A 26,965-nucleotide genomic window follows, 5' to 3' on the forward strand; every position below is an offset into this window, starting at 1 on the left:
ATACTTAATGCTAACAATGCAACAGATAATAACAACTTCAGCATGCACATGTCCATTTTCTATTCTTATATTCCTATTGATGCTTTCATTCTGAACTTGTGTGAGTTTACCTTTTTGAGTTTGTGCTGGAACATGTTTTGCTTTGAGGATAAGAGTAGTGAAGCATTTGACAGGCAATACTGATTTTATTCATGACACTTGGATTTGTTTTGTTATTGCACCTTTCCTCATATAGACACTGTGGCGGGAAACTTCCCAGGAGGTCTGCCAGTTCTGAGATGCTGGAACCACCAACAATCCTCCCATGATAAAAGAGGCTTAAATCATACTCTCCAGCTGAGCTGAATTTACTTTACTTAGTATCTTTTTTATTTATTTATTACTTTGAGACCTATTAAGCTGAGGAGCAAGGTTTATCTGAGCATGTTTCTAAAACTTTGGCATTTCAACAGTATGGACCTCATGTGATTGCTGAAATTCACATTTGCCTATATTGTCTAGACAATCTTCTCCACATAATCTATTCTAGTTATGCACAAAGTATCTTCATGATGGTCTATAACAGACGCAGCTCATCTGCGTTATCCGTTATTCAGCAGGTTTAAAATCCATCTCGCAAAACAGACATGCGCTTATATTTATCAATGATGCACTGGCTCATTACGGATCTGAGAAATAGTTCTACTTGTGTTTATTCTTTGGATGTCTCTGCTTAAGTGGAACTACTGAACTTTATTTGAGGTCAATACAAGTTTTCAGTGAAAATGAGATTATGTATTCCATGTAACATTTTTAAAATAAGTATAGTGAAAGGCAGGAATGGAATGAAATGATGTGTCTAACATTCTGCATGAAAAGAACAAAGAGAGATGTTAGGAAATTGAAAAACTGAGGCACTGTTAACATCAAAATCAAGAAGCTAACAGTGACTTATATACATGTAACCACTAGCACCATATCTCCATATGCTTAACTGAAGGTTTGTCACCTACTATTCATCATTGTGCTTTGTACTCTAGAATTGGATGGCCTTCACTCTCTATGCACCATTTGACAACCAAGGTGTTTGGAAATGGACCCAGCTGCTGACATTGTTGCCCAGAGTTGAGGATTTCCACAGTGTTCTCCAAGGGGAGTTGGTCATCTGAATCTTTTGCTGCATGTGCCCCACATACCTTGTTAAGTGATGGTTCCCCAGTGGCAGCATGAGCGGGACAGTGGTTGGGGTCCTGGTGGGAAGCAGTGGCAGTGGATGCCCACTGGTCCATATAGCCCAAAGGTGTGAAGTAACCACAGTCCTGAACACTAGAGCCCCGCTCAAACTCCTCACAAACACCGTCACCATCAAAAACATAACACTGACTGGGTTCACCTTGGGAGATGGAAAAGAGAATAAGAGAGGAGGATTTATGAAAGAATATAAAGCCTGGTTTCTTAATCTGGCAGGGTATACACTCATCCCCCACTGTTAGACTCCCATCCAAATCTAGTTGTCAGTGAACCAAATCTGAGCAAATCTATTCTGTATTTTCGTTGGCCACTTATAATGTTAGCCACGTCAACTCAACCATATCTGACTCTCTATGCTGTCAACAGACTGTAAATTATGGAAAGAATTGAACTTTGACTTCAATTAATTATTGTGTATGACAATAATTTTGTAATCTTAATAGGCAGAAAGGGAACCTAATATGTGACTTGGCCAGTTAGTGTGATCCCAAAAGCACTTCAATAGGCCACGGGTCATCGGGTGACAACAGCAGCATTATGTGTTGCAAAGAACTATCAAAGCAATGATTAAAACTCATTCCAAGTCTGGTAGAATACAAAACTACAGACTTGCTTTTATAAATTTTTTGCCTGCTAATAAATAAAAAAATGTAGTTTTTTAAAAAACATGCCCTTACTCAACTCTCAAACATTCGATAAGCATTAAGCAGGGGGAAATATTAAGTAACTCAACATATATTCCTTATATCGGAACATAGGACCTGAGTGATAACAATCTAATGAAACAATATATACTTTGTTGTTCACTTTCTAATTATATTTAGCCATTACCTGACAGTATATTAGATTAATTAAATTAATGAATTAAATTCTTCTTCTAGGTCAACAAATCAGCCAGCTGATTCTTAAGAGAGCAGATGTTTCTGCATGAGAAATGGTGCTGGAGAAATACCAGAGAGAGCATTTTCCCTGCATTGCATGAATGGTAAACTGAATTTTAAAACGAATTAAAAAGAGCTGACCAATTTTAATGCTGCTCCTGGTCTAGACAAATATAAACACGTTATTTTATGTGGAAGAACAAAAGATCTAAACTATTGAGTTGACCAAGCTTTAAGAGCTTTGTTTTTGTTACTACTTTTTCCAAGGTCAAGAAGGAACTTTCACAGTCATGCTTTTCCTTTCTTTTTTGGCTGCATTTAGTTTCAGGGAGTTCAGAAAGGCCGGTGCTGTTGAGTTGACCACCTTGCAGGCAAGGGTCAGGGCTTTGAACCTGAATCGGCAGCTACGGGCAGCCAGTGCAGAGATCTGAAAAGTGGTGTAACGTGTGTCCTTTTTGACTGATCAAAAATGAGACATGCTGCTGCTTTTAGGAACATCAGGAGGGGTTTGATGGTGCATGCTGGTAACCCCATCAGCAGTGAAACACTGCAGTAGTTAAGCCGAGCTACAACTAAAGCCTTCACAATGAGTTTTGTGATCAGTAAAGCCAAGTTGATCATCAATGGTCACCCCTAGGTTTCTGGCAGTCTTAATGAAGACAATCACTGTGGACCCTATGTTGGTGCAGATGTTGAGTTGTATTGAAGGTCTCGCTGGAAAGACGAGAACATCTGTCTTGAAGAGGTTGAGTTGAAAATGTCTTTTTTGAGGCAATGCCATGGATGGCAATCCAAGCAGCAATGTCAGCGAGGCATGCAGAGATGCGAAGTGAGACAGTTTCATTTAGTGTAAGTTATATAACAGCAGGTAATTTAAGATTATAACAAAAACAAGATTTTGAAAATAAAATAAAAAATAATAATAACTAGAACTATGTAATTTGTTCATATATAACTATGTAATTTGTGTTTTCCCTGTTAAGAGATCGAAATAGGCTGTAATACTTCTAGTGAACAAGGCATAGGTGTACAATAGAGGCTACAGACATGTGTGCTACAGCAGTGTATCATGTAGCTTGGCGTACAGGCTGAAAAACAGTGTGTACTGCAGCCGCTATTCATAAAGAACAAAAAGCACTTGCAGAAGGTAGACAGGGCTTTGTCAAAGAGTCAATGCTGCACAATTGGCTGTAATTAGTTGACGGAAACATGTTTTTGATAAAAAGTCAATTAGACCTAGACATTCCAGACTGTCCTCCTGAGTTCATTTGGCAGTACTACACTATGTGAACTAACCAAACACTCCACCCATGCTTTGACAGCACCTGTGAAAATGATTAAGCCTGTTTAATTCCAAGTCTTCTATTTATCAAGCCTCACAACTTAGAAATGATTGACAATCTTTGACTTAACTCTTAAGACCATCTGTTTTTAATTAAAGCTCCCGATGCTGTAACCATATTGTGCAAGTTAGCCTTTATTTAATCAGGCAGTTGAAAAAACTGTACGTTTTATAAAAAAAACAACCTGAGCAGCATTTCTTAACAACCATATCAAGTGCAGCTTGTCCACAGCTTGTGCGTAATGAGATGACTATAAAAGTAGCTTGTGTGGGAACTGAATAATTATGGCAACTTGTATAGTTAGCACAACAAAGTAGAGCTAGACAATTTGCCATAGTGGGAGTTAACTGGGTCAAGTAAATGTGGCAAAAAAAAACAAAAATATTCTGTCTATGACTAAGACATACAACTGAATAATTAATTTTACGTGTAGCAATTTGTAACAAACAGTTTTTGCCAAATTGTTTTCCTTCCTAGTCATGATGTATTTTATTGTAAAACACCAGACGCTAATAGCTTCAGTCACGGAATGTCGGTCTCTGCTGGTTTCCCCCTGACCAATAAATTGACTGGATGATGGAAATTGTAGCCTTGTAACAAGCTCTCATAACACAAAACCCAATGCCTGAATAAGTCCCATCCATTTGTTAGTGGAGACAATACAAGACCTAATAAGGAAGCAAACCAGTATCCCGTACTGTCTCATCTCAACTGATGTGTCACAACTTCTAGGAAATATTAAAGAATACTTCACCAGATGACCAAAATGTTGCATATTATTAAAGTCATTACTCATTATAGCTTCTGGCTACTGATGAGCTTTTGGACGTGTTACACGTGGGATAAAACACCACATACAACAACAGCAGAGCTGATGCCTGCTCTCATCTGGTAAGTCTTTCAATGAGAAACAGACACTTGGACAGACATTGGTGTGTTCGACATGACAAGCCTGTGATTTGTGTGTGAGTCTATTAGGGCATCTGCAATAATCCCTGTGTCCCATTGAATATACGAGTGTGTGCTAATTATCACTATGAGATGTCATCTCACTGGCTTTCCTCGATCCAATGATTCTTTTACTTGTTTACCTAAAATTGGGAACAAACATCACATTGGCAGAGGCATCATTGTTCGCCTTCTGCTTACAATGGAGCATTGGGGTAAACTCCCATCCTTCTATCATGTCGTGTTGGGAAGCTTCTGTTGTGGCCTGTCTGCATGTTTCAGACTAGGCGAGGGTGTAGACACACAGTATTATTGTTCTGTGGCAGAATCCCAACGATGGAGACACTCTCTGTGGCTTTTTTGTTTGTCTTTTACTCTTTGATGCTGCATGGTTTTCATACTTTTTATTCTTTTTAACCACCTGGTCCAATAACTGAGAAACATTTTGCCTTAGTCTTGTGGGTGATTCTTATACAGGAGGGCTCCACTTCTTTGATATTTTGCAAAGATTTTACATACACTTAAGAATTCCAAACTGCATCCAGCAGCATCGATCTGGCAGTTATACAACCACATGACCTTAAATGATACTTTCATATTTATTTGAAAATAGTTGGGAGAGAAAAAGTAGCATGAAGAACCTCAAATCTGACGTGTAGCCCCATGACTGACCTGAGCCACCAATTAACTGTTTCCTAATGTTCCTCATCTGGATGTATATTCTAAAAACAAATCACACGTTCTCCTCTAAACCTTACAAATATTCAATTCAATTAAATTAAAAGCACTTTATTTGTCCCCAGGGGGCAAGTCGCTGTAATAGTTGCTGTATAGCTACGTATGTTGTTAAGCCTGCCACCTAAATTTCACATTGTGTCTGGGCGATGCAAGCTTTTGAAATGTATTTCAGTTGAATAGCTGCTCTTCAGGTGTTAGCTTCCGCCAGAATACCTTTCTGTTATATCTAAGCAGTGTATTTTGCCAGTTTCAGATCTCATTAGCCTAACATAGAGTTGTATGGAAAAGCTGTGCAAACTTTGACCAGTACATGGTATTTACTTCAAGACATCACTTTATTATAAGAGCCAGTTTTATTTGTGGTTAACATGCACAACACATCAAACAAAGCTGATGCTTTTTGTTGCCAGTGTTGTCTTGTAGTCTGTTCCCGCCACCATGCTGAGCCGAGCTAGTAGTAGCTGTGTTTGCATTACAAAATTCTCACACGATGTATCTCGACCAGAATGGTGCATTAACAGATGAGCCAGGCACACAGATGCCATGGCATTTATGCCATTTGCCTTATTTCATGTGAGTGTACCATCTAAATGATTTGAAGCTGTTCTTTTAATGTAAAAATAACAGGCTTTAACCAGGCCTAACCATAGCTACTCTTCTAATTCTAAGCTTCTTGGTGAGTATATACACACACACACACACCAAAATAAACAAACTAACAAAAAAAAAAAAGACACACACACACACACACACACACTGGCGAGGCACTAGAAATGATGAACTCCCTCCGTTCATGCTTTAGTCTTTGATTCTGGTGGTCAGAAATACAAGGTGGCCTGCTCCATCATTTAAATATGGGGCCGTTGTATAACAATTGTCAGAAGCAAAGGCTTTCACAGCTGGTTGTGATCTGACTAGGGAGAGCTGGCTGACTGTTACAGATGTGATTTGATAATAAAAAGCGTATTACTCACTGTAGATAAAGCAAATATTTTTTTCCAAATGGCAAAACACAACAACTGTTGTGAGCTGATGTTACAAAGAGTCCATTTTAAAGCCATAACATGATCATTGATAAAAATCAATACATTATTTTATCAAAATTTCCAAGATTGTATCTGTTGCTCATAAAGGCCAATCCCAATTTAATAAAGGAAACATGTCTGACATATGTTTTAAGATGGAACGGTGTACTTTGCTGCTGAAACTGTTTTTCTGGCGCTTCTTGCCAGCCTAATGTCAAAATTCGTCAGATTTCTTAGCAAGAGCTGTGACTTTGCAAACCAAAAACTAGCTTTTTACCCCTTAGCTCATCTGTTTTCTCTTATGTTGCTGTGATGTTACATTAATGGTTTGTGGAATCAGTTCAAGCCAGAAGCTTATATGTCTTATAAATTAAATTTGATTAGCTTGATGTTTTTTTCTTAAATGTTTGCACAAATGAGAGCTGTTGTATCATTTTCATTTAGTGAATGCTCTTTTACACTAAATATGTATTTGATATTCATGCTTTACATGTAAGAAAAAGGTCAGAGTGTGTGCGTTTAATGTATGATAATATAAAAAGTATCATTAGTCTGTGTAAGGCCTAGAAGGGAACTTGATTCTTTCTGCACCACAGTAAATAGGTCTCACTCACCATTACAGTTGAAGCCCATCTCCTTGTGACATTGCTTGGAGCAGCCATCCCCATCCAGTAGATTATGGTCATCACACTCTTCTTTCCTATAGAAAGAGAGGACCATCATCACCATCTCTTTCAGTTCAGTCCTCATGTTAATTATGTTCACTGAGGTGCACAGACCCTTGTTTGAGGCCATCCCCACAAAAGGGCTGCCCATGGGTGTAGAGGAGAGGTGGGGAGAGTTCGCTGAGAAGGCCCTCTGCTTCCACCTGGACTGTGTAATGGTACTTGACTCCCTGTTTTAAAGAGCTGAGAAAGAAAGGAGAGGAGATGATTAAGTGAATGGTGATATAATGCTCTTGCAAATACCGTTACTGTTAGCTGTCTTATGTCCAGAGGAAGTGCTGTATTTACATGTTCCCAAGTCAACATGTCAAAATCTGCTTTAATACCAATGGATTCTGGAAACAATAGCTCACAGGGGATAACAGCAAAAGTGGAGGGTATACTCACAGAGGCTTCAATCTGTAACCTTGCATGATTGAGTATCAAGCCATTGATCAGTTTTTCTGAGCTATAACTATAAAAGATCCTCCTCCCTGTTTTCTTAGCACAGGATAACCAGGAGACGTACAAATATATACTTCATGATAATTAAGTTAAGGTGCTAGGGGTTCTTTGGGGGGTGAATTCATCTTTGAACAATTCATTTGACAAAAAAAGTTGCAACTAAATGGAAGTTTAAATATTTTTACAGATGAACAAAAAGGAGATAAAATTGCATGGACTATTTTTTCAACCAATAGCATATTCCAAATGCACATTTATCTGTTTTCACAAATTATCTTCCCAGTGACTAGTGCACACCAGTTACACGTCATTCCTGTTTTTGACTACAATGTTTTTATCTAATACAATACTTTACTGAAGTATTTCCATTTTATGCTACTTTTACTCCACTACAATTCAGAGGAAATATTGTTATTTCACTTCACTGCATTTATTTTACTCCTTTGGTTACTGGTTAATATTGCAGATGAACATTTTTAGAAAAAATATAATCAACACAAAAAGAATTATGATGTATTGTGAATTAACCACCTGGCAGTACATAAAGTGGCTAAAATCTGCTCACCAGCTGTGGTTTTGTTCCACAGTCACAAGTAACTTTAGCTTTTATTTTTAATTGAACTTTAGTTTGCAATCATTTTTTGTGAAGTAATCACAGTTTGTAGAGTATGTCTGGACTGGACTTGTATATTTATTTTGTCTACAAAGTCTAATTTAATATTGGTTAAAATACATTGTTTTCTTTTGAACAAATGATGTGCTTAGTACCCCAACTTGAATAAAGAGTTTTAAGCAGCATTTCTACTTGTAGTCAAGTATTTTTAGACAGGTGTTTGTATTTATACCTGAGTACTGAGTTTGTGTACTTCTGTATACCTCTAGAAGCCACAATGTCCAGAGTTTAAGTTAAGTAAAAAGTGACTACAAATAAAAACGATTTGGCTGACTAAACATGAATAAAACGTACAGGGACTTTTAATCTCACGACAAAGGCTAAAACTAAAAATAGCTGACAAAATGAACACTTTGTTTGGCCACCTGACAAACTCCTCATTTATAGTACTAATCCAGTAATCCTGACTGAAAGGGCTACTGCTGGAAACACCATAAGAGGCGTTGTGGACGTTTTAATTTAGTGCCAATTTGACACTCACTTCATTGTATGACTGGCAAAACTGTTACTGTGATTGAGGTTAGCAGCTTGGGTTTATGGATAAGATTATGTCACCACTCAGAACATTTGTTCCTAATTAAGAAAGATATCTGATACACCTATGAATAAATGTAGTCTCGAGCATCACATCAGATGGAATTTTGATTAACTGAGCAGTCCTACATGTCCTCTGCTCTGTGCTGACCATGGTGCAAGTTCAGCAGGAGGAAACGGCTACGGACCTGATCCAAGCAGTCACAGCAGTGTTTATGGCCTCTGCTGCTCACATTTGGTTTTTATTCCAAAAGCAAAAAGAAAAAATCTTTGCTTCACTTCAGCTCTGCTGTTGTCTCCATCTGCCCTGTCGTCCTATTCCTTATCCCTCATTTCTTCTTTCCTCACCTCCACTTTAAGTTTTATTACTTCTCTTCAAACATATATTCTTCCCACACTTATTTTGTGTCCCTCTCCATGCTTATGTATATCTTTTCTGATTCTCTGATTCCCTTTGTCTCACCTCACTCCTTTTTCATCTTTTTTTCTCATCATTATTCCACCCTCCCTTGGTCTGCCTCTCTTCTCTTCCAAATTCATTGCTACCTAACACTCTCTTCCCCACACATCAACCCCTCTCTGCCCTCCTTAGTCGCACATAACTCAATTCCCATCGGCTCTTACATCTTTTTGCACTTAGCCACAGCTTGTGTAACATAGGATATGTGTTCCCTGAAAAACTGTTTTTGAAGCTGTGTCCACCTAACATCTGCCCAGCTCTGTAAAACAGCAACAGCTTCTCAGAAATTCAGAGTGCTACAGCATTTGAAATTAGTCCCGAATGATATCCAATCATGTGACACAGCTGTCAGGTTCTGGTAAGCTCTTATCAGCTTTTGTGCTACAGTTGTATTTTAAATGTTGACAGTTGGAAGATTTCTGGGGGGGCTGCTGTTTGGTAAGATCAAAAACTGGCTTGTAGCTTTACATTTGGATTCCTGTAATCATTTGGACACCCCACAACGTGAGACAGGATACAAACTGATTTAACTGATCCCAAAACTTCAGCATGCTTTTGATTGAGTATATGCTTGTTGAAACAGATTTGGATCAGTAGCCGCAGCTCAGCTTCCCCATGTTGGAAGCATTTGAGCTCTGAGTTTTCAAACAAAACCAGACCCAAACACTTTTAAGAGACAGATGTCTGAGGTTTAGCAGATCTGAGGACACACACACTAAGATACAATATGTGTAACATTCATTTATTGTTGCAAATCACATTGCGCATAACACACCTTTATGAGGCTACAGGTTTGTCTTATTTGATGCTGTGTGTCATCATTCATTAATGTACCATTGAAAAAAACAGTTAATGTCATATTGAAAAGCCAATTAGGGCTAAAACTAACTACAACACTATCTCCGCCAATAGTAAATTCTGCAATCAAACAGATGTTGTATGTATAAGATCACCATCTTGGACCAGATTTACAGATATAATAATGACTGAGTTGGAGTGAACTACAATCACACATCTTCAACAAGACAGTGCTATTAAACTCTACACCCACTTTGTTGATAAAGCGAGAGTTCCAACAACTCTCAAAAATCACCCAGTACTGCCACAATATGAACTTTTGATGCCAAGGCAAGGAATTTAAACACTTGACTGACGTAAAACCTACTGATAGATTGGACTCCCTATTGGTAGTTATACTGGAGGCAACTCGTGATAGAAAATCACCTATTGATAATTTACAATAACACTAAAACAACTGATCAAAGTAAACACTAAGGGCACCCTACTGCTTAAAGACGCCTTAGTTATTAGCAGATATAAGCCCTTCTTGAATATTAGTTACCAGTAAGTTATTTGTATCAACATTGTGAATATTGTTTGTTTGGTAAAGTCGTATTTTGAACTGCAATTATGCCTATTTAAGCTAAAGTTTGACCTACGTAACTGAATCCTGCCTGAACCCAAAGAAAATACTTACATTTCTACCAAAAGTTGACCCAAAGGGTTTGGTTCAGGTGCCCACCCTGTATCCTGATAATGGTTTTCATGTAAAAGCAGGGTTTGAGAAACTGTGACCATGTCTCTGTCTTTGTTCTAACTTACTACATGCCAACACCATATTGGCCCTAAATCTTTTTTTTTTTTTTGCTTCAGTCTTATTTTCCTCTAAGCTCTCGATGACAAGGCAGTGTGTGTCTGAGGGTGTTTTTGTGTGCATTTGTAGCCAGTGGTTGGCACTGCCTCTAGGATATAAATATTCATCTACACCTAAGAGAAAACTGAACCCTGGAACTTGCCCCAGGTGTAGTCCTGAGTGTGTTCAGGTGGTCTGGCCAGAAAAAAAACATGTCAGTTCCCATTACACGTTGTGGTTGCCTCCTGCATAGTAAACTTGCCTGATTTATCAAAGTAGGATGTCACAGTACAGTAAATACATTTCTGGTTCAAATAACACTAAAACCAACTGAAGTTTTTTGTGTTGACGCAGTTCTCAAAAGGAATTGCCACCTGGGTTTGTGTTTGTTTTTTATATCTAAAGTGAAGCAAGTGTAACTAATCAGTGACTTTACTTCTACGAACATCTGACAACATTTAGCCTGTTACCTGTCTGTGAATGTCTGCTGGCTCTGAGGCGATGGGGACTGGTTGGTGAAGGGTGGCTGTCGATGAATCCGGTAGAGAAAAGGTTGGCAGCCTGAGCACATAGGACTGCCGGGGCTTGAAGACAACATGGCTGCATCAATCTCCATCTTCTCATCAAAGGTGCAGAGTTTTATTGCAGCGATGGCAGTGTTGTGGGTGTCAAGGCGTAAGGTGAAGGGCATGTCGCAGAAGACGTGCTGCGGTCCGAGGTTAATGTTTTTCCCCATATCTGTTATAAGCTCTATGTTGGCTATGGCAGGATTGTCTAGAAAACAGACGGCAGAGTCGTTTAGTCGTTGTGAGATTCATTCCTAATCTTTTTTTTTTTTTGCTATCACCTTTGTGTCTTCTCTTTTTCAGACAGATAGCCACTAAAACATGACTGTCTGTTCAAGCTTGAATATCAGTGCAAATAATGCGAAAATGTCCAAAAAATATGGTTGGCTAAAGTATAAAAAAAAAGAAAAATTAAGATTAAATGTTGTGTCAGGTTGTTTATCAAGTATGTGTCAGTGGCGCCCATCCCAATGGTTCTGGACCTTGAATGGTTGGTTTCGTTCTCTTAAATTGGCTAAAGAAAATAAAGTTCTACATCTTCATCTTCATACTTACACAACCTAGTGCTCACATTTGATTTATAACCTACTAGATAGATGTGGATCCCAATTCTACGTAGTTGGACATAGAGGCTTGTGCAACAACCCCATTGCGTTTACACAAGTTTGCGAAAGACTTACGTGAAGAGATGTAGGTGACCCAAAGGGTGAGAGAATGTGGAACAATGGGGTGCAGGAATTTCAGTGTGAGGGTGCATCCCTCTGTTTCAGGACATGGTGACGTCACATTAGTGTCATAAAGGCTGAGCTCAGGACTCCACGCCTGGAGACTGGGATCACAGGGCTGCTCCACATCAGGTGGGCCTAGGGTTTAGCAACATCACATAGACTGTGTTATTGATGTCAGTTCAGCTGACAGTTATCAATACACACTTTTTTTCCACGCTTTTTTCCTATTATCTTGTAGACAAATTTTCATTGAATTCCATTTATCGGCACTGTGATGACATTTTACCACACAATCCCAATGGGCTGTTTTAGGGTAAAGGGTAAAGTATAAAGACTCGTGGATGAAGTTAGACTTTTAGGTTTCGGTAGGGTATTGGTTAGGGTTAGGCATTTAGTTGTGGTGGTTAAATGTAGAGTAAGAAGTGAATGAAATGTCTAAATTAATATTGTCACAATGTCACAACCATAAAAAGGCAAATGTACAGTATGTGTGTAAAGTCTCAGAAGATTCAGTATACTTTAAAATGTCTCTCATTGACATGCATCAACAAGCTTCTTCGCTTGACGTGTTGGATTCTGAAGCTGCTTCAAAAGACTAAGGAAAGGAAGGAACATTTTCTTCTCCTTCTGCTAATTACCCAGCAGTACAAGATTGTAGTTACAATGTATAATGTTTAAAACTTGAAGTTCAACTCAAATCACATTTTAGTTATTTGTTATTTTATTCATTGTTAATAGTTCTGTTTTGTTTAAAGAAAGAAAAAAAGCCTAGGAAATATATGAAATGCTCCTTTTTGTCTCGGATGACTGTAAGCATGTGTCTGTATTTGATCGACAGCAGCTGGTACGCTGCCATTATTACAGGAAGGGGACAAGAGACAGTTCACAACTTATTACTGTAGCTTCTTATATTTGCTTTTGAAGCCCTACATGCAGTATCACCTCAGAACATTTCTACGATACCATACGATAGTACACAATAAGATATTTGTGACTACAGGATAATGTCAGAGCGATTGTTGTTATTGTGTTTGTTTTTATATTTGTGACATCGGTGAAGATCGGATTACATTTCATGACCTACTTATACAGAAAACCAGCTAACTGACAACTATGCCATTACTTTTTTATGTCAGTACCGTGTCAATCTGGTTGCATTTAAATTAAAATGTGTCTTTTTGGTTTCTACAGCACTACAGCATAATTCTTGTTGTTTTAAACATATAGATAAAATACACTAGATTGTAATTTGATGTTAATAATAGTTTTTTGAATGTCCGTCTGCTCTTAAGGTGTACAATGAGATGCGTGTACATGTTTCCAAGTTAGCTAAAGAGGCTGTGGCTCTGTTGTCTGTAGTGTTTTGATTAATGTTATTATTCTTTTGGAAGATAGAATTTAGTGCCAGAGTTTAAATATAATACTTGTTCCTGCCAGTTTGTCTGAAGATAAAGTGAAATACATAATAAATACATGTCATATTGGACAATATTGAGGAACGCCCTTGTTTTCTTCTTTGGAAGTGTTGTTGTGATTGGATATGAAACACAGTACTTTGCCCGTTAACACATCACACACACGCACTTAGTTTGAAGCTCTGTCTGTACAAACACAACATCCATTAATAAAACATGAATACATCATGAATTTGAATCATGACAATACATGCCTTGTGAAATAATTCACACATTTATTTATAACAAAAAACATAGAGTAATTGATTCCATGTCGACTACTGGGATGCTATCAAAAGCTCCCACTCACCATGAGTATTACTTTTAACAACTACCAGTAAACTGATTCTCATTAGTAAAAAAAAAGAGCAGAATTTTCCAGTTAAGAAAGTTATGAGTCATGCCCTTTTATTTAAAGCCCATTCCACACGGTAGCAACACAGTAGCAACACCATTACACCAGGCAAAATGAGTTGTTAATTGTTACAGTGTTAGTGATTAGCACAATGCAATGGCATTACGTTAGTGTTATTATCAGCTGTGTCCCAGCTAAAAGTCAAATAAAATCAGCATGTTAATGAGGTGTTACATATATAACAACCACTATGATGTGTGGAGCATCGTCACACTGAAACAAAGACAAAGAATGCCAGGTAAACACTGTCCTCTAAGAAAGCAGAACTCTAAATTGTACATTTTGTAGGGTGCTTTTTTTTTTGGTTTCCTAAATGTCAACAGACATTTCTATTGGACATATCAACTAAAACCTGAAACAGAATCCCAAATGTGACTTTTCTCCAATACTGAAATAGTACTGAAACTTCCTTATGTGGAGTAGGCTGAATTTATTGTAAAGTTGATATACTTGTATAAACTGCTTATGGGACAGGCAGTGAGATCAGAGACAGGATCTGGCACCACAAAAGTACCAGATGTAAAGCAGCTCTGGTAAAGGATGTTCAAAAATTTGAATCTGAAAAATCTCCTGGCATAAAAGAAATCACTTCTGCCATATGTCTTTCAACTAACACAATAATAATAAAGTTTTTTGATTGTCCCTACTAGACCTTCCTGCTATAATATATTAATGCTATTTTCCAATTTCCTTTAAATTATCAAAATGGGGGATCTATAGGGAATTAAATAGTTTGTGGCATTACTAATGGCACGTCGTATAATTTGTTAAGAACAAAATAATATCACGACAGCTGCTCATTTGGATTTAGGAAAGGAAAACATGGGGGCCAATCAGTGGCATGGCTGCCTCCATCATCCAGCAGCTCCCTACACACTCTGGCCACATGGGGTCCTGCCAGGCCTCCCCCATGAACCACTGAACCAGTGTAATGTCTGACAGTCACTCTGAGGATTTCATCACAGTAACTCACAGCAGTCACGATGGAGGTGCGATCCTCCAAGGATATACCTCCCAGTCCATCACCCACAGAAACGGTCCTACTGCTTTTCTACAGCCCTGTTCATCTGCTAAAAAAGCCTGTCTCCTATTATCTCCTCCATGCTCTTTAGACGCCACTGGGTGACACAGCAAACCTTACAACTACATGTCTGAGTGAGCCATCTTCGAGTAACTGGACTACCGGTGCAGCTTGACTAGGCTGCAGGTACTTCCTCATGTGACAAAGAAACTTGGAAAACACAACACTTGAGAATAAGCAGTAGTAAAAAAAATCTACTGTTTTAATTCGCCCTGTGCAGGTATGGCCGTTACTACCTTGGGTTTAGCTCTCGCCCCTCTCTTCAAACTGCAGTAAAATCAACAACACAATGCACCTTTAAGAGGCGTCTTTAAATGCAGCACATAAACCAACGTAATCCCTCTCAACAGGGGCACAGGTTTATGAAACTGTTTTCCCCTCAGCCTGGAAACTAACTCAGACCAGTCAAAGACCAGGCAACAACATTTTGCAAGCTATTCCAGCAGATTTTTGCCATTAAAGGTATGTTTTTTGTTGCTATGATTTCCTCTCTCCCTTTTCTCTGCTGAAGGTAAAATTGCCCATCTCCGTGGTCTGACAAAGTGACCCCATGCCTGACTGTCTCCAGAAGTGGGAAATAGTGAAAGGGGAGCTAGGGAAGCCAGCAGACAGGCTGTCTCCTCAACTATGTGCATTCCACTGTTTAGAGTAAGACTGTAATTGACTTTTTATCATCATTATGACCCCGCAGCGAAAGAGAGGGAGACGTAATCCCCCTGTTCCTCCTCACCGCTTGTTTTCAAAGCATGAATTCCAGCAGAGGATTTCCACGCATTTGGGTCGAGTTTCCACTGAAGAAAAAGATGTGTTGATGCATGGGTACGTTCATTTGTTCTTTCTTTGTGCATTTAGTTTCCCCTCTCTTCTTTCTTATTGCTTTTATGTTTGCTTCCTGGTTGCTTTTTGTTGTTTGTTTGTTTGGTTTCTTTCCATTCACCCTACATAATGTCAAAAATTATGAGTGCAATAACAAGGACCATGTGCTTACATGAAGCAAAATGTTTAAAGTACTACAGGATATGTTTTGTTTTTTACATCTGTATTTTGTTTATCACGAAGGTTCAATGTTTGAACAACACCCAAACACTTTACCCTAATAATCCTTGTTCTTGCTTCTCACTTACAACAAAAGAGTGACAGAAAGAGGGCTGTAGCTGAGGGCAATTAGCATTTAATGATTTTCTGCTTTTTCCCTGTTCAGGAGCCATTAGCCTCACAAACAGCTGAAATTTAGTGTGTGTGTGTGTGTGTGTGTGTGTGTGTGTGTGTGTGTGTGTGTGTCTGTGTGTGTGTAGGGAGGCAATTCATCAGCTTTGTGGAGGCAGAAAACAAAAGTGGAACTCGAGACTTTGTCAATATCAGTACTTTTTGGCAGAGATTAGTTTGCCTCCTCATCACTACTGTTTTTCATTTCAATATGGGCATTATTTATTTAAACAATTAAAAAATTGTGGAGCAATTAACTATTTTGGTCAAGTAATGGATCGCTAAAAACATTCTCAGTCATGGTGAAATTCAAACTCAAGGTTTTGATCTTGATATTTTTTATAGATACTTTTATAATAGTAATTACACTCTCTGTAGATAAAGGGGCACAAACACACACAGCAGTTATGACTCACCAACCGCCTCCTCAGGTGTCCAGTAGCCTGACGTGTCACAGATACGAGGTGAGGTAGCCGCGTATGCATACTGGTGGAAAGTGCCATCTTTCTCACAGTCACCACAGTTGACACCAGATACGTGGACTGAAGAACTAGGACAAAAGGAAACAAACACAGTCACTGTTTATCAAATAAGACATTTCTTAAGGAATGCCTAACAGGCTAAATAAATAAATTGCTGTTGCAAGTTTTATAAAAAAAAATATTTTTTAGGCTTAAATGGGTTTTAAAAACTAGAAATGAATTCTTTGCATGATGCATTCTTTGTCAATATTTACAGTAGGTTATGATCAAAACATACAAGTGCAAACAATAGACAAGGCTCAGTTAAACAGATACGTAGCTAAGAGTAACAAACATACCTTTGGTAAAGTGGCCCTCTCATAGGTGGTAACCAGTAGATGGACACAGAATCTGGGCTCTGGTCCGTCACTATGGGGGCCAGAGGGATGGGCGCAGGTTGACGGTTTGTCAACCAATTCTGGTAGACCAAGTCAAGATAACAGTGCATTCTGGCCACTTGGTTAGGAGTGAAGTGGTTGGTGCAGTTGTCATCTGATGCGATGTGACAGAAGAAAATAATCCAGGTAAACATTGGGAATCAGGTTCAAGCACTGGCCTTCTAAATTTAGTCCTAATCACAGGTTAGAAATCAGGAGGAGGGACAGCTCCAAGAATGATTAACTAATAGTTTATTGGTTAAATGCATTATTTTCAATGGAAATACCCCTAAAACACTTAAATAGAAATGACTAAAACATTCCCAATAATGTAGGTGCAGGTGAATTCCGATGCATTGTGTATTACACAAGTATTACTAATATCAAAAGGTAAATTACTTTTCCATTAGAGCATCACACATGTTGTTTCTTATAGATGAAAGGCTAAATATGCCCTGTTCTAGTCCCACCAAATTGTATCTAACGTTATACAGTAAGTACGCTGCACAGTATGTCTATTTCAAGTCACTATTCCTAAGTGCCATAAACCATTGTTCCATATACACCAAGTGTATGTATCTGGTTTCTTCTGTAGGTCATTAATTCATGTAGACATACTAACATTTAAAGCTAAGAATTATCAGTCCCGGTACCTGTGTAACTCATATAATTGCTGTAAGGTGTGTCCTGGTATGTTGTGACTCCACAGGTATCATTAACAGCTCCAGGATCATGGCAGGCTTTCGATTTGGGTGTTGGGGCAGTGTCAGCACATAGATCTCCTGTCTCCATGGAGGGGGTGGTCTCCTAAATCACATACAAATATAGGGGTACCCAATAAACAGGAGAGTGAAAAGCCCCATTCAGTTAGGAGCATCCACACTTCATAGACACCAGATAAAAAAGTAGACAGACAATCCCAGGTATTTGTTGCTTCATATTTTGAACAATTGAAAATATCAACAAACTCATGTGAGGCACATACCACACATCTGTACAGTATATAGTGGTTGGATAAATCTACTTTTCTATTTGAGATGAAAATTTTTGATCTTACCATAAATAAGAGAGAGTTATTGTTTTTCTGTTTTGTAAATCAATAAATGTAAAACTGTGCAAGCATTATACCAAAATGGGAGTGGTAAAATTAAACAGTTTTACCTGACATGGATCATCACAGGAGTCCCGCTCGCTCACCCCTTTGAAGACGTGGTACAGTCCAAAAATGTGTCCCATCTCGTGGATCATGGTGTTGTGGTGGCCCATTGTACCAAAGTAGGATGGGTTTAGCACCATTCCACCTATTTCACATCCATAACATTAGTTCTATTGTTTGTCGTTTTAAGTTTTTATGTATTAATACACTCCACTATACATCACAACATTAATGTTAATCTATCACTCAAATAAGATATTTTTGATAGGATTCCAGGGGCCTCAAAAACAATTATCACAGAGATGAAGCTATGTTGTAAAAATCCAGATTCTAACTACTACAGAAGTGCAACGCAGTTTTATTCTTAACCTCTACATCCAAAGGTATCATAGATAAGTAAATCATGGTATTAAAAGGTGAGCTACAGTTACTGCAGAGTAAATAATAGGCATGCCTGATTCCGTCTGACAGTCCATAATGTGAGAACACAGGAGAATCCGGCCCCCACGTGATCATAAATAGTTAACAAAATTTGGAAAAGTTAAAAATATATCTTAGCAGGCACACTGGATGCTGAAAAACAATCCATTTTGGACATCTTATTTTATTTTGGATGTATTTTATTGCAGATTCAGCCTAAATAAAAATCCAGACCTTTAAAAAAGTATGTCTGAGATAGCAGTTTAAAAATCAGTTATGGTTTGGAAGCTATGGTGACTGCTTACAAAAATAGTCTTTAAGTGGTGATACAGATTTTCTGCAGCATGCCAATAATAGCAGAATCAAAAACAGACATGACAGTTATTGGTTTTCTAATCAGAAACAGTATGTTCAGTGGTGAAGACACTGAACAATGAAGACATTAAATATGTAGATAGTAAACAACTGGGCCCCTGGAGATGACTTTTCATCCGCTAACTTCTAAAACAGGGACAGATGCTGAGCAACTGAAACAAATGTCATGTGCTAGACATTCAGTAGACAACTGTATTCAACATGTTAATTGGAAAATAGAACATTTACTCTGACAATATAAATGGTAGCATTAAAATAAAACTGTGTTTTCCACCAAGTTAATGACAATCTCAGGCCAATCAATCTACATAACAATGATATATTAAATTCAATTATTATTATTATTATATAATTTGAAGTTTCATTATGAAGAAGCAACATTAGAGGATGTTGATATCCCAAAAAGGAAATACAACTATTTAGAACAAAAACTCTGTCAGCCATAAACAAAGGCTGCTGGACACAATAAAACCTTGCCACTCCTCCAGCAGTGGACTCACCAAATACATCTGCGCTGAACAAAGATGGTTGGAGAGCTGTTTCTCTTGTTTCACAGCAACATAGTCTGATCTTTTAAATGTACCATAAATTAATTCTTTGAGTCAGCAACACCTAGCAGCACACCTAGCAAATTCCACGTAAATAAAGCTGATTCCTCTAACACAATCTACACTCCCGTTACAACATATAATATAATATACAATATAATATAATCAAACTACAATAATGACAATACATCTACACTATTGTCAGGGCTGTTCTGTGAGTCTGACGTTTTGGAAAGCATCAACAACAAGATATGATGTGGAAATGTTTGGGAACATATTTCTGCTAAATAAAGAAGGTTACATAGGGTAGCTTTAAACATAGTCAGTAACCACTTTACTATGTGAATATATTACCATAAAACATGTCATCAGTAAATGTGCTATTTCTTTACCTTAAACCTACTTAATATCCACCTTACTGACTGTTCATAGCTAGTGAAAATGTATAATTGGCTCTAGTGTAACTACTTAAAAACCTCTGTGGAGTAGCAATGTTTCAAACATGTTTTTGGTCGCAAGGATGTGTGAATTCTAACAGCGATGTGTTTTATTTAATATTTTTTTTTCTGTAAAGGGACATCTGCCCCATGTGTTTCCTACATGTCCATTTATTACATTGTAATGGCACAGAAATTGTGCGTAAATAAATAAAGAACATCTGGGAAAGTGTGGCAACAATGGTTCTGAGCCCACACTGCTGTTTGTTTGTTTGGTTGTTGTGGGGCTGATTAGTCTTTTCCAGTGGAAACGGGACTAATGATTGGAAGAGGAAAGAGGCAATGTGCCGGGTAAATGTCTGCCAGCTTCAATTGCTCTCTCCCTCTTGATTGGATACAGACAAACCCGACAATAAAGAGGGCAAAGAAAGTAAAATTTAAAAGGATGGGTAATAACAAAAAGGAGAAACTAAGAACAATACAACTGTGAATGGAGGAAAGAAAACTGTGGATATATTGACAAAAGCAAAAAATAAATAAATAAATAAATAAAAGGAGCAGTGAGATTGTGGCAGCTATAACGTAATTTTATGTAGCTCCACTCACCTTGGTGGGTGAGGGCATCCTTAGCCCATGGCCAGGTTGCAGCTCCTGCCAGCTCTTCACGCACTGAGTTGCTTGCAAAGAAAACATTAAGCGTGTCGGCGCCGCTCAGGTGTAGCACCTCCTTTACCTCTTTTACACTCATGTAGGCCCTGCAGAAATGAAAAATAAATTAATAAACATACAAAACTCAAATACTAAATTCATTTTTAATTTAAGCCAAGTTGTGGCTGGAGAATTAACAGTTGATACTACAGACAAATGCAATATGTGCCCCAGTAAGGAAAACTGAGCTGGAACAACAAATCCAAAATTAGACAATACTGTGTATGGTCATGGTAAATCATTATGATGCACTGTCCTGTCAGAGTGGCCTGCACCCAATTTTTAAGTTATTTTTATCACATTTATTATCACCTGATGTGGAATCCCTTTTCATAGTGTGACTTTTGAGGCCCTGTTCTCACCCATCCGTGTTGCGTTTGTTGAGAATATTTGCATTGCATCCAAAATTGTCACTTTCGAGTATCATTTATTCTTGATGTATTTTTGGTGTAATGCAACTGTGTATAAAAATTTAATTTACTCTTCTAAACTAAACAGCACCACTTTTATTTCTTTTCAATTCAAACGGTTGACTTCTATTGAAATGTTCTACAAATAAACTATGTCAGTGTTTTTCTTGTCCTGGTAACATTTGCTACATGCGGAACATAAAACATAGCATATTGTTACACTAAGGCTGTCAAAGTTCACAATATCCAGCTAGAATGAGGGTGACAAAATCAGTCACTTGAGTTAAAGGCCCTACAGACAGCCATGGTCCACCAAACAGGTGTTTTCCTTTGGTGCTGAAACGAGTACTCTTTAGACACCACGATGATGTCAGACTGTGACTGCATCTCAATTTACTGCAGCGGTTACACCATTAAACCACTTTAAACCACTTATTTAATTCAAACTACGATTTAACTGTGCTTTAAGCACAAAGCAGGATGTGTAAATTGTTCTTTAGCGCTGGACTAGCATCAGTAGTTATCATGTGAAAAGACTCAAACTAACAGTGACTTATGTCTTCTCACTTTTAGTTTACAGTATACAACACTATAGGAGAGATAAATAAGCTAAAATCTGGTTTTTGAATTACAGATGTTACATTAATTCATTGTTGGTTTTAGTCTTTTTATCGACTTTTGTTGACAATAACAAAAAATATAGAAAATCACCAGCCGTATCCTTAAAATGTTCTTATTTAAGCCAAAGCATGATGGAAAACAAGTGTTTTTTTATTGCTGAACATGCCTTTCAGCATGGAGACATCATTTCTGCTCTTTCTGATCCTCTGTGTTAGTTTGAGAGTGGATTTAGGGATTTGTATACTGTGGCATCTCTTTAGCAGACAGCAATTGCCGGTAACTTTAAATAATTATTGGTTAGGGTACTTCTAACCACTGCCCCCAGCTCATCACCCTCCATTTCTCCCTCTCCCTCCGACAGTGATAAATTACCCTGCAGGCACTTTGATGTGTGAAGCTGATTTTGTTTTTCTCAGCTGCAGTGATGTCACATGTCGTTTTTCTCTTTTGCTTTCAGAGCTGGAAAGGTTTGGCACCTTTCAGTTATTTGGACCTACAGGGTCTGAGTCCGTCTCTTCTGCCAGGCAGTTCAAGCTTTTAAGTGAGTCTCGGATGGTTCCTGAAGTATCATAGTGTCCTAAATGGACCTAATGCGTATGCAATTTTGCTCCTACTTTATGTGCAAGGTAATAAAAATCAACCCCGCCAGGTCTTCCTTCCACTGGTCATCAGTCTAGCACTGGGCAGTCAGTTCAAAAAACACATTTTGTTGAATGTATGAATCATTCATAATTTTGTTTGTGAAGTCTTGCTTTCGTTCACCTTGCACAGGCCAAGCTGTGTTTTTTCAGTGATTATAACGTAATGGATTATTGTTTCATGTTGTATTTCACAAGCAGGGAGTTAAGGTTTTATGTGACTGATCAATTTCAGCTGTGGAGCTAACTGTTAAAATTACTAAGCCATACTTTAATCTTTACTTCAGTTACTGGTGGATATTGTTCGGATATTAAAGTTTAGGTATTTGATCAAGCTCAGCTGTATGGCTAAATTTATTATTATTTAACCACACTTCAATCCTAAAAGGCCTAAACATGCTCATTTTTACATCAGAAATATATTTTATATGATTGCTCATTAAAAATACTTAGGTTTGGCTCAGTGCTGTTCACACTGTTCCAACACCCTGCAGGAGAGACAGGTGAGCTTGTGACGGTAAGTTCTCAGCTTTCAGCTGGGAAAACTCTAAACAGATGACATAAGAAAGCTGTAATTCCCATCATCCAATATACACTCTTGTCAGTGTACAATTAAGTTAGGCAATTAAACTCTACATTGCTCCAAAGGTGTTGCTCAGCAGCCAAAAGCCTTGTATGTGTGTAATCCTCCTCCTAATGCAATGGTTCCCTAAGTGTATGTGTTGTACTGTAAATAAGAATGTGTTAGGCACTTTGCCTGACTAAATAAGGTTTAAGATTTAAGATGCTGCAGGGAAACCCTGTTCTCACTACACTACTGAAGCCGAGTTCAGCCAAAGCTGTGTGCTGTATCCATCACCCTAGGCTGTACAATTACAAGTGACAGAAAGCTGACCACTAAAGAGATGACTCTTCAACTTCTGAGACTGAAGAAGATTCCTCAATGGAAATCTGAAGCCAATTTGGCAAATAATACATCTCTAAAGCTCTGAAAGTGAAAGCCATGGTTATGAATTATGAAAGTTCAGAGCACAGTCAGCACTTGCACTGTCACCATGAAAAATTGTGGATGTGTGTCCACTTTAATTCTTATTGTTGACAAGTCAGTTTTTTTTAACCACAAATCAGCCCCTGACCCAACCTGTACCCATAGCAGGGTTAAACCAATCAGATACAACCATAACATCACCTGCTGGTTGTAGTAGACAGTGGTCAGCATGGACACTCCAGTCTGCGGCGGTCAGCCTCAAACACAGCAAGCTGTCATGTACTGTGTATTCTGAGCCAGCATTACATTTTTTCAAATGCTGATTCATGTCCACCACAATTTTAAAACTCTAAATCCAGGTTGTAGACCAAATAAGGTTTAAGGTTGTAGACTGTTAGACTATAGGCTTTTTAGCACTTCACCAATGTGCAAAATACCAGTGCAACTCCAGTTACTTATGCAATGCAAAGGGATACAAAGATAACATCACCAATTGCTGTCAGTCAGCTGCATTCTCAATTGGGGAAAGAAAATTAGACTTAACAAAATTAAGCAGGTTGAAGAGAAACTTAATTAGTCATTTTCACTTCTAGTTTTATTTTCGTCTTTCATCACTACTCTTCCGCATTTAGTATTTTTTTTTATATTTACACAATTTAATATTATTACCCATTAGAAATGTTTTATTATTATTCCAGGTACCTGAGTGGGTACACACACATTTTCTCCACACTGTGCATGAGGATGTAGCAAGAGTAGGATTCAGCATCTTTTGCCGTCTTTCCAAAACCGAAACCACAAGAGCAAAAATGTACGGAATGGATAAAGCAGTGTGTTTGTCTGGTCTGACCTAAGCTGTTGTCATTAACATGTCCTGCTAATTGACAGTAATCACATCCAGCATTACTTTCAAAGCCAGGGAAAGTTTATAAGGAGGAGTTACAGATCATATCTTTTTTTAAAAAGGCTTGTTTGTGATGTCACTCCACTATGTGGAGGATTTCTAGCTCTGCTGTCCTGCTCTTTAGGGAGGTTTATTCCAAAGCGTAAATATTAACTAAATCAACATTACCCGAGATTCTGTTAAATGTTAAATGGTAAAATTAGATATGCTCTTGTACTGTACCTTATCAAACTGAGAATACTGGGACTAATTACAGTGCAGCTTATTCAATTCCACATCTTCAACATAGATCACGAATCACAGCCTGGACCATGATGTTTTAGTCTCCAAAAACTGAAAACTTGGTAGAACTTGATAGAAACACTATGATATCAGTGCCAAAACAGAATGATGGCAGCGCGGTGTATTTCCCCTTTAAAAGCAGTCAGACTTCTTTGCCTCAATAGACAACAAAGTCTGATTTGCTTTGTACCTGATATTGATCCTTGCTTTTTCAGTGATGAAGCTATAACTCAAAACTTGACTTATGAACGCTGATATTGTTACAGTCTGCTTACTATAAAAGATACATGGCCTGGAAATGGAAATAGCGCACAATTTCTTCTTCACTTTTTTTTCTATGATTTGCTTCTCATGTGTCCTCTTAACATGCTCATTAGGAAGGGAATTACCACCTTTGGCATTTTAATGTTAAGGGAGATAAATGTAGAAACAAGATGAAATGCATTGTGCATCATTCTGGGAAACACTGTAGCATTATGTTTTTTTACATAATAAAACATACCTACAATAAAATGTGACCAGAATAAGCCTGAATATAAGCATGCATGAGATTTCTGTGAATGTAAAGCACCAAACAGGGCTGAAATTATTCTCTCAGGCATGTTGCCTGGAGTTCTTTTCCACAGAAGAGCCCAGGCAAGTCCAGGACTTGCTAAATAAAAATGAGAGCAATTCCTGAACATGTGTCTCAGCATAAATGGACATGACGTCCCCATCACCCCATCACTCCCTCTCCAACCTTGCCTCTCTCTCTGTCTTTTTCCTTCCCACTCCTTTTTCTTTATTGTGATGCCAGAGGCTATGGTGTAACTGGCCATCACTCTAGAACTGGCTCTCTGCAACAAACTTGTATCGTGACAGCAGCTGGATTCCAAAAACCTCTGGCCCTGCGCTGGCCAGCAGCAGCTGCACAGTGTCCCACAATCAGAACACCTGGCTAGACTGTGTGTGTGTGTGTGCATGAGAGTGTGTGTGTGTGTGTGTGTGTGTGTGTGTGTGTGTGTGTGTGTGTGTGTGTGTGTGTGTGTGTGTGTGTGTGTGTGTGTGTGTGTGTGTGTGTGCTCTTGTATGGCCAGCTGAGTTAGGACTGGTTTTCCATCTTTCAAAGGTGCTGTTTGAGTGTAAACTTGGTTTTAAAGTTAAGGATATAATTAAGTTTAGGTTAGGGTTAGGGGTACCATTTCAAATCAGGGTGGATGGGGGAGTGAATTGGTATCTTAGGGCGAGGATAGTTGGAAATCATGCAGGGCAGTGGACCTTGGTGGTTTGGGCTGTCAGTGAATGTCCTCACAAAGATAGCTGTACAAGAGAGTGTGTGTGTATGTTTGTGTGTGTGTGTGCGTTTAGCTACTGAACATAAAAATGGTTCACTGCTTCTGAAATGACATTAAAATGTCATCCTCCCATTAATTTTCTCTTTGCCTGCAAAAGTTGCAAGTTGGGATCCAGGGACACACACACACGGACACATGGATGCAAGTATGCCAAAGTGCATTTTCAACAAGCCAGGGTCAGGACCTTTCCAGAAGACCTACACTACCGTCAGATCGCTGGGTCCAGTTTTTGACTACACTTTGGTCTCCCGTGTATTGGCTGTTAATGTTGTTTTTCATTTAGGGTCGGGGGCTTATACGTAGACAGGAACTCTGGCAGGATTCACTGCAGGAGTTACGTCACCCCGTAAGTGCACACACACAAACTGTGACTTTTTGAATTGCGGCTCTCAAAACCAAAACAGGAGAGGTCTGGCTTGTGAAAGACTCTTGTGCAAAATATTGTGTGCCATGATTTGTGTCCTCACAACACAATGAACACGTTACACTGATGTCTCCAGTTCTATGTCATATATCAAACCTAAAACTGATTCCAGTCATTACCCAAAGGTAAGTGTGGTGAATATGTTTGTTCTCATTTCATCATTTGTTCTTTGGGCTACTCTTTGCAACAACCACTGAATTTATTCTAGAATGAATCACTGATTAATTTATATACTTGGGGTCAAAGAACCAGACCACTGAGTGACAGTGTGTTTTTGCAAAACAACAGAGTGGAGAGCTGCCTTCCAACTTTTTTTCATTACTGTCCATCTCCTCTCCTCCGGGTAGAGAATTTCTACCACTAAATTCATACCAGGTCAACATAACACCATCAAATAAGCTTCTGCATATGGCCCAGCGCACACATGCAAGCCAACGTTTTACTTTCATTTTACTCATACCTAACTTTAACTAGTGTTTCAATTGTTCCCTATTCACATAGCTGTCCAAGTTCACACCTGGGAGAGGCTTGCTCCAACAACAGTCTGCTTTTCTTGACCACAATGTGAAAGGTAACAAAGCAATACATGTTGCTCCTTTCTGGACCCAGATTTAGCACCAAGGGGGTCAAAAGAATGCTTTGTTAAAATTGGGCTGTCCCAGACGAAAGATCACCAAAGGTGGCAATCTCCTAATCCACCAATCATGATGTCAAATTAAATGACACACCGATCAACAT

At 38.4% G+C, this 26,965-nt stretch overlaps 1 protein-coding gene across 1 annotated transcript in view; it reads right to left on the minus strand.

Moving 5' to 3' along the window:
• Positions 1–26,965, minus strand: part of pappa2 (pappalysin 2) — a 67,836-nt gene that overhangs the window by 31,179 nt on the left and 9,692 nt on the right. Inside the window, exons 5-14 of the mRNA XM_026373658.1 lie at positions 20,525–20,673; positions 18,144–18,283; positions 17,636–17,789; positions 16,905–17,097; positions 16,501–16,634; positions 11,881–12,063; positions 11,105–11,408; positions 6,945–7,073; positions 6,780–6,865; positions 1,176–1,372 (exon numbers count right to left, since the gene is read on the minus strand). Coding sequence (XP_026229443.1) covers positions 1,176–1,372; positions 6,780–6,865; positions 6,945–7,073; positions 11,105–11,408; positions 11,881–12,063; positions 16,501–16,634; positions 16,905–17,097; positions 17,636–17,789; positions 18,144–18,283; positions 20,525–20,673 — 1,669 coding nt within the window. The remainder of the gene's footprint in view (positions 1–1,175; positions 1,373–6,779; positions 6,866–6,944; positions 7,074–11,104; positions 11,409–11,880; positions 12,064–16,500; positions 16,635–16,904; positions 17,098–17,635; positions 17,790–18,143; positions 18,284–20,524; positions 20,674–26,965) is intronic.

Source organism: Anabas testudineus, chromosome 17, assembly GCF_900324465.2.
Source record: "Anabas testudineus chromosome 17, fAnaTes1.2, whole genome shotgun sequence".
NCBI classification, from domain to species: Eukaryota; Metazoa; Chordata; class Actinopteri; order Anabantiformes; family Anabantidae; genus Anabas; species Anabas testudineus.